Source organism: Brassica oleracea, chromosome C1, assembly GCF_000695525.1.
Source record: "Brassica oleracea var. oleracea cultivar TO1000 chromosome C1, BOL, whole genome shotgun sequence".
Taxonomy (NCBI): domain Eukaryota; kingdom Viridiplantae; phylum Streptophyta; class Magnoliopsida; order Brassicales; family Brassicaceae; genus Brassica; species Brassica oleracea.
Genome location: NC_027748.1, coordinates 31,240,129 through 31,248,466, shown reverse-complemented (window position 1 = coordinate 31,248,466; position 8,338 = coordinate 31,240,129). Strand labels below are relative to the sequence as shown.

Here is an 8,338-nt window from a genome sequence, read left to right as displayed (position 1 = left end):
GAAATCTTTTGTACACGGTGAGATTTGTTTTAATTAGCGTTTTGTATTTGTATCAATGCTGGAAAGAAACATATGGATGTGTTATGTGAATCAGGTCGCTTTCTAATCTTCTTCTGCATCGTCCAACATTGTTCAAGTACATTGTTTCCTCCAAGGTTAGCTTATGACGCCTTTATTTATAGTCTCTGCAGCTGGAATGTTATCCCTTAGTCCTTTATGGGGTTTGGTTCTGTTATGTTGATGGAAAACTGGCAAATAATGTTTTGATTCTCTCTGTGTGATGAATCTGCAGATTAAAACTCTAGCACAATTGGATGCTGCAGTTTTGTTTTTTGACAATCACGCTCCTGAGGACTTCAAGTTAAATGAATTTGAGGAAGCACGTGGTGTTGGTAAGAGCGTTTGGGTCTTACTAGCCGGGATTATATTTATTTCTCAATGCTAGCATGTATAGAGTTTCTGTTTTCTTTATTTAAATGGTGCTTAGAGGTTATATGTTGTTGTGTTTTATGTGAATCTGGAGATGAGATCTTCATTATCTTTTTGGAACAGGGGTTGAAGTTTCTGCATAAGATATTGAGAAAGCAGCCGATGAACTTTTGAAGAGAATAAGAAAACAATAGTGGAGCAGCGCTACCGAACTAATGGTTAGTCTGTGCGCTTTACCTGTTTTTTTTTCTGTGGCATATCATTCTGTGCATTCTCTATATTTTTATTTTCACATAACCAACTTATTATGTTTCTTGGTTGAACTTGATGTATTTGTGTTGTGTAGTGGGTCAATTGCTTAGACATGTCCGGAAAAGTTTGCCATGAGCAGATCCTAAGATTGTAAAGGTGAGCTAACCATTTTAGCACACTGCCTTCTTTGCTAGCCAGAAACGAAATCTTAGTTTTCTTATTTTGTCATATTTTTGTAATAGGACGTCATAGACAGAAAAATGTATGAACTGCTTGGTGTTCTTTGATGGTCATTTCTGTTAACCTGTGTGTAACAAACAAAGTTCACTTGATGAGCAAGAAACTGAATAAAGCTTTTAGGTTATACTAATCTTTGTTTTTTTTGTTTTTTTTAATCTATGTTTAAAATGTTATATTTAAGAATTTAATAAATAAATTTGAAGTTTAATAAAATAATGTTTAATATTTTTTTTTAAGAACCCTTAAATAAGAGATTTGCAATGGACCACACAAATATACATGTCTCTTAACTAAGTCTCTTAAATCCACTTTTCTGACTAAAAATTATTAAAAAAAGATTAAGAACCCCTAAATGAGTATGTGAGATAATGATGCTCTAAGGGGCGAGAGCATGTTTAATGCAAGCTTTTAGGTGGGTCTCTTAGCCCAATTATGAATTAAAAGAAAAGAAAAATTGATGAAAACCTAAGGCACTTCTCTTAATTAAGAGAGTTAAGACACGTCTCTTAGGAAGCACGTGTCAAAACATTATTGGGTAGAAGATAGATCTGAGTTTCATCTGTTCTTTCTCTTCCTTCTCTTCCGTCGCTCGTGCGATGTAGATTCTCTTCGAAGAAGAAGCTTTGATCGATCGGTTTCGATCAAAGTCATATTAAAACAATGCTTCACGTCTTGAAAGACTACACAGGCGTCTCATGTTTCCTCGTCCTGTTCGCGGGAATCATGTCTGGTCTGACTTTGGGGCTCATGTCTCTCGGTCTCGTGGTGCTCGAGATTCTCCAACTCAGGGGCACTCCCAACAAGAAGAAACAAGCCAGTAATCATCTCTCCTTCATTGTTCCTATTTTTGTTTTTTTATTTGATCTCATGATGGTGATTTTTCTTTAGCTGTGATATTCCGGGTTGTTCAGAAACAGCATCAGCTTTTAGTGACACTGCTTCTGTGCAATGCTGTTGCAATAGAGATGAGAGGATCATTTGGTTCTTGATCAATTTTATTGTTTCTTTGGAGTTTTCTCTTGATCAAGTATATTTCTTCTGCCTCTCTTTGATTGAAACTCTGTTTTCTTCAAGTCTTACAGAGTACTTAACCAAAGATGCTTCAAGCCTTATAGATTACATAAACAAAGATGCTTTCTTGGTTTCTTGATTAGGAAAATGTCAAGTATCTTCCCGGGATTAAGCTAGGAAGAAACAGTCTGTTACTACTCTACAGGCCATGGCTAAGAGAGCAAAAGCAGAGTTGAAAGGAGGGACTTTGAAGACAGTGAGTGATAAAGGCAATGGAAGCAACTCTGCGAAGAGTCTCACAGGTTCAGAGAAAGCGAAGCCCTTAAAGAAGACTGAATTGGTCAAGAAACCATTGCCTAAGATGACAAAGACTCCAGGAAAATCAGTGGTTGAAGTAAAAGAACGTAAAGGACCAGGTTCAAGGGGCTCGCAGGAGATAAAGGATCATGGCCATGTAAAGTTTCTACTCCCCGGTTTTCCTAGAAGCTCACCTAAGACAAAGTAGTCATTCCCTCAAAAGCAAAATTCTAAAAGTAATCAGTTCGCAGGTTATCCGGTAATAAGACCAAAGGCATTACCTTTTAAGTCACCAATGAAAAACACAACTTGTATCTTGATTCTTTAGAGAACTCATTTGTTAAGCAGTTGTATTCCTTGCTTGCGGGAGGAGAGACTCAGACTAAAACTCGTGGTATGCAGTCTAAACATCACTTTGGTGTTTTTGTCTCATTCAGTCACATGTAATCTTGTGAGTTTGAGTTTGTTGATTCATTCAGTGGTTACATACAACAATGAGAAAAGGAACATTAACATACACACACACATGCACATTGAGTTTGAGTTTGTTGATTCATTCAGTGGTTACATACCATTGGAGCTAAGAGAACAAAATTACTTTAACAAGATCTCTTAGCAAAAATTTAGTATTTAAATATTACTTAAGAGATTCATTAGAGTCTTTTCCATTGAACATGCTCAAGTTCCGTAAAAATAAAGCTTTATAAGGGGCAGTCAATTCCGCAAAAAAAAATTCATGATTTACAATAAAGTGTACACCATACTATAGTGTGACATTTATTCACGTATATACATGAGCAGATACAAAAGAAGAGCCGAAAAGGGGTATACATGAGGGTTGCAAGTGAGGTTCAGGCATCACATTGAATACCTTTGATGACGTCATAAGAAAATGAAAACACAGAGAAATTTGTAAAGACATATACGCAAAGGAAAAGCCAATCTTTAATTTGTTGTTATTTTGTGAAGTTGAGAGAGATATGGGCACATATGTGTAATAATATAAACAACACCAGTAATATTAGTAACAAAATATGATAATTTTATAGGAAGTTACAAGTCCGGCTAATATGATTATGGATTTGTTCATCAAACACTCTTGCTTATGTGAACAGTCACATATATGTCAACTGTTTTCCGGTGTAACAATGACTCTTATATTTTAGTCATTTTTTCCTGCTAGATATCTCATACAGTTTACATTTCAGTAACCTTACCAACAGGATATTGGAAGATAAACAATCTCTCTAAGAAATTAAAAGTTGACAAGGAAGATCTACAAGTGGTGTCAAACAATAATTGGTTCTTTGACTTCTTTCTTCCATTTTTAGGCGATGAATTGCATAGGCAGTTAGGTCTTCCATTTCATATAAAACTTTTCTATTGCATGAGCATTTTCCGGCTAAATATTCAATAAAATTATTATATGATCAGGTAACTATAATAATTTTCCGGTAACTATAATAATTTGCACAGCTTCTTTTTAAAATTTATGACACAATTATCCAGAAAACATTTCAGATTCTAAAACTTAAGCTTTTCTTTCAAAAACGCCACACCATTTTAGGTTTTGTAAAGGTTAGTGAATTAATTGATTAACGACACTTTCTTAAACCCTTAGAAATTCCTCAAACTTGATCTTCGTAAAAGACTAGGGGTTTGTCAGCGCTTCGCGCGGAAATGTTCCCGTTAGTATTAGCAAAATTTCTATATTATTTAGTATTTAGTTATTATATCGTCTAATTTTTATTATTACTATTAGGGATATATATCCTACATCGGGAATTCTAAGGGACATTAAGTAATATATAAATGGTTAGGGCCAATCCACTAATCACCAATTGGTTTTAAGTTGGAAGCCCATAATTAAACCCGAATCTAACATGGTATCAGAGCCCAGATCCTAAATACCCTAAACCCCTAATTAAAATTAAAATTAACCCTTCTGATAGGGTATAAAGATCGTGATTAACTCTTCCAACCGAGTATAAAGGTTGTGTTAAACTCGCTCGACCGAGTATAAATGTCCTAAAATTCCGAGATTTCTGGTCGATAAGAGACATCATCTCGAGGAGAGAGGTATTAGGGATATATATCCCACATCGGAAATTCTAAAGGACATTAAGTAATATATAAAAGGTTAGAGCCAATCCACTAATCACCAATTGATTTTAGGTTGGAAGCCCATAATTAAACCCGAATCTAACAATTACCGACTCTTTCAATTGTATTTGTGTAAAGGAAACAAATGTTATTTCTTGCATGTGTTTGGCCATTTTTTTCTACACTATTGTTGAATAAGAGTAGCATGTCATCTTTGCTACTTGAATTTCGTTTTTGGAATTATTTTTGTGTCCATTTTGTTTAAATTCATGCCATTTAACGTCTGTTCTAATTGTTTTCTCTTCATGTTCTTATATGTTGTATAAATTTTTTATATTGATTAATTATAAAAAAATAATACTATATGTGCTGTGATTTTAAACTTATATAACTTTGTTTTGTTGTTTTTTTTTTGCTTAACAACTTAGTTTTGTTCGTTTATTATCATTAATACACACTTTTTAATTTGTTTGTAGTATTAGCAGATGGTAGATCTGTTTTCTATGTTGTTGCGATTGTATATTATTGTTGTTTCCATATTCTTTAGTGTCACCAAAAGCCTTGTAACTCTCACTCATTGTTGTTATGATTATTTGATGCATCTTCAACATTGATCTCTTTCTGTTTTGTTTTGATTCCATATGAAATTCTCTAAATATGTTTTCCGAACCTCCATATCTCTCATTTATAACATTATTATTATGCTAGATAGATTATTGCTACACAAACATGCCATTTGTTTTAGAAATTGTGTTATTGTTTTGAAAACACCATCGGATTCTTTTGATGTAGTGAGTTTCAACGTTAATCTTTGAGAGACATCTTGCCAAGACTGTTATATATTGGTTATTTTCAAAAAAAAATTCGAGTTTAATGATCAAAAACAGTTTTTTGTTTGAAGTAAATTTTTTTTAGTTGTATTTATTTGATGAATGGAAAGTGTATAAGTTGTCATATTTTTCAACACTATATATTTTATTGTTTTACTCTATTAATTTATTATTTTCTTGTTATATTGCTTTGGTTTTTATTTTTATTTCATTTTGATTTTTTAGTAGGAATATCTTTAATTTTAATTTTTCTTGTTGTTCCGTAAATGAATTAATGATTGATTGTGAAAGTATAATAGATATATTGTTTATTAGTTGTCTGGAAACTGTTTATTATATTTAGTTATGTTGAATTGATATAAAATTTCTTTTCTAATAATTTGTGCCTTAATTCCTCAATGAACAGATGAAGAGAATATAACCGAGGTTATCAAGCAAGCCGCTAAAGACAGTTTTGGAGCTGGTGCGTTTGTGATTCTCATGACCAGTCATGTACTCATGTCACTATCATAGTCGCTAGCCAGTGCTTATCCTGCGGCAAGGATCTAAACCCCGATGGTTCCAGTCTTCCAGAGCTTGTGCCATCATGCTTATCCTCATTTACTGGTATCAATTCCGATAGCTATGAAATGGTGATTACATTCTCTCTTTCCCCTCCCCCTTTTAATGAAGCATACTCTCCTTTTGCCTTGATTCCTGCAACATATTTCTTTCTTGTCTTCGTAACTTGTTATGTGACCGGAGGATCAAATATTATCAGACATACATTCCACGATGGCAAGACTGTGGAGCCCACCGCAAGCAGCTGACCATTTTCCTTACTTCTTTCTGGCGTTATTAAAGCTTCTTTCAGGTGGTGAAATATAAAAACAACTCCAATGGCTGTCCAGGTGTTACATTCCTTCCATAACCGTCTGCCATGATCTCCTCTACCAATCTGATCACAAAGATAATGATAGGAAAATGACTCTTTACTTATGAAGTAAACCTTAAAGCACATTTCTTGGGTTTCAAGAGAGCAGTCGATAATATTTTGCCATCTCTTTTCAAAGCAACGGAATGTGTTAGGCCGCAAGAAACGTATCTGTAAAAAGGTTATTGATCATTAAAGGTTAACGCTTCTTTACATGAATGAGATCCTCTTTTAGAGATCTAAAGATAATTAAAGTTTAAGGCTTTACAACATGCAGGATATCTTTGTCAGGGAGAAGATTAACTCTCTGTGGAACTATTTTGCTGATCTTGTCATTGTCACCTAACCCGAGTCTTCCGTGTTCTCTCTTCCCCAACCGTCCACCTAGCTAAAAATTAAAAGACCAAACAAATAACTATTCTTGATCAAAAGGAGGATCTAGCACATGGTGAGAATGAGAAGGAAATAAACTTTGAGAACACTTTTTAATATCTCTCCTTTACCAGTTAAAGAAGTTGAATGCAAGCCACCCGCATCAATATTAACCTAAAAATGAGTTTAAAGAGAGATAAGTTGACAACATAGTCCCCTTTTGAAGGTTTTAGTGAGTAGAAAATGAATCAATAAAAGGAAGAGAAAGAAACAAACCAAAGTGAGATCATCGACATCGAGGCCTTGGACTTGGACATGATGAGGGGTTGTGCGAAGAGCCTCCCATCTTATTCAAGAGCCACATTACAAAATGCTCCGACAGAGGACCTTGAACACTGGAACAAATATTTGTTTTCTTCAGTAGAGAGGAAATCAAAATCGAACATTCAAGTAGTAGCCAAATAATGCACCAAATGCCTTTTTGTGAGTTTTAATTTTAATCTATACATGTCATGGGGATGTCACGGATGACCCCAAGTCCACACATAACCTTCGCGTATCAAACTATAGAGTGAGTACCACCTGCAGCAATCTATTAAGAAGATAAAACCTCAGATGGTTTTTTATTTTGTGGCAATGCAGAGAGGTTTAGAAAATGCGGTCGTTACCTGTCGGATCATAGTTACCGGGTACAACGCTTAGGTATCACAATATCTCTTCGCACAAGACCCATCTCGCCTCCCAAAACCTCAGCAAATGAACCTCTGCAATGTTGGAGCAGCGCCCATCTTTCAAATCGGCAAGGAAGATAAAGGAATTCACAATCGCAGTAATCGGTAAGTAGAATAGACTATTCTTATTAATCTCATCGAAGCTGTGTTGTTCATGGCTCAAATTGAGGATATTTATAGTCGAAGCTTGAGTCGGTTACTTTGGGGATGCTATGAAATCGATTGAATGATGCAGAGTGGAAGAGTAGGTTAATTACGCAGAAGCTGGGCGCAAAATAGGAATTAATCCGCCGTTATGGAGAAGGAAACGTAAAGACATTCGTCGATCACAATTTCAGGAAGTTTCGTCAGAGACGCTAATGTCTAGGGCAAAGTGACGAAGGGACAAACATCATTAATGGGCCTGGAATCTAAAAGTCCAACCGAAATCATTAAGACGAAACGCAACGTATAAGTATTAGATGCCATCTTTTCTTTCCTTTTCGTTTGTTTCGAGAAAGAGATCGATCAATTCCGATTTTTTCTTTTTCTATTGATGTCATCAAACGCCCTATGGAGAGGAAAAAACCTCCTTTTATTGTATAAGACTAGGGATTAACCCGGGCTACGCCCGAGATTTTTATTTTTTTCTAATTTAAGCTGTTAAATTATTTATATTTAGGTTATGATATATATTTATATAAATGTTAAGATGCATGTCATAATTAAAATTTATTTTTAAATTTTAACACGTTAAATTAACATATTTTTTACTATTTAAATATTTTTTTGTAACTTTGTTGGCTATCTAGTCATCATATTTTGCAAAACTATATGTTGAGTGTTGGAATAAATGTTTTAGATATTTAATTAAAATGAAAACCAATTCAATTCCCATGAATAAGTTTGGCTTTTGGAAGTTGCGGGTTTCCCAACAATGAATTCACCTAACAAAAAGTTCGCTGTTATAAAAAATCTCTTTCATGGTCATTAAAGGTTTTTGGGACGGCAAGAGTTGATGATGGAACCATTTTTTTGTTCGAGTACTTTGAAGTTTTCCTTGATAGTGTGAGGTTGATGTTAATGGAATAATGAATTTTATAGGGACTTTCTTGATGTAAAACTATACATTTTTATTTTTTTTGTTTAATGTGGTATTTCCATTTTTATATAATTTACTA

The 8,338-nt window shown here is 34.3% G+C and overlaps 1 protein-coding gene and 1 long non-coding RNA gene across 5 annotated transcripts; one reads left to right on the top strand and one right to left on the bottom strand.

Annotated features, from left to right (window-relative positions):
• The first annotated feature begins 1,437 nt into the window (after window positions 1-1,437).
• LOC106326095 (DUF21 domain-containing protein At4g14240-like) lies at window positions 1,438-2,754 on the top strand. Of its 4 annotated transcripts, none has more exons than XR_001267150.1 (3): window positions 1,438-1,948; window positions 2,076-2,488; window positions 2,578-2,754. XR_001267150.1 is itself a non-coding variant. In XM_013764125.1 (3 exons), exons 1-3 carry the CDS (start codon window positions 1,617-1,619, stop codon window positions 2,166-2,168), a joined length of 354 nt encoding a protein of 117 aa, XP_013619579.1. In that variant the 5' UTR covers window positions 1,438-1,616; the 3' UTR covers window positions 2,169-2,652. The 4 variants fall into 4 exon arrangements, 2 of the variants coding, with proteins under 2 accessions (XP_013619579.1, XP_013619586.1); XM_013764125.1 differs by having other exon boundaries at window positions 1,438-1,738; window positions 1,810-1,948; window positions 2,076-2,652; XR_001267149.1 differs by having other exon boundaries at window positions 1,438-1,738; window positions 2,076-2,652.
• Window positions 2,755-5,485: 2,731 nt separating this feature from the next.
• On the bottom strand, window positions 5,486-7,581 carry LOC106292695. Its single transcript, XR_001260222.1, has 5 exons — window positions 7,116-7,581; window positions 6,955-7,039; window positions 6,579-6,842; window positions 6,344-6,463; window positions 5,486-6,246 (listed from the first exon to the last, which is right to left on the bottom strand). It is a non-coding gene; the product is annotated as an uncharacterized LOC106292695 (long non-coding RNA).
• Window positions 7,582-8,338: the final 757 nt, after the last annotated feature.

Bases quoted from the DNA above. Each gene is read 5' to 3' on its own strand.
- LOC106326095 (XM_013764125.1), top strand. From the start codon at position 1,617: ATGTTTCCTCGTCCTGTTCGCGGGAATCATGTCTGGTCTGACTTTGGG. The intron at 1,739-1,809 runs GTAATCATCTCT...ATTTTTCTTTAG, and splicing joins CAACAAGAAGAAACAAGCCA to CTGTGATATTCCGGGTTGTT. The intron at 1,949-2,075 runs GTATATTTCTTC...TTTCTTGATTAG, and splicing joins TGGAGTTTTCTCTTGATCAA to GAAAATGTCAAGTATCTTCC.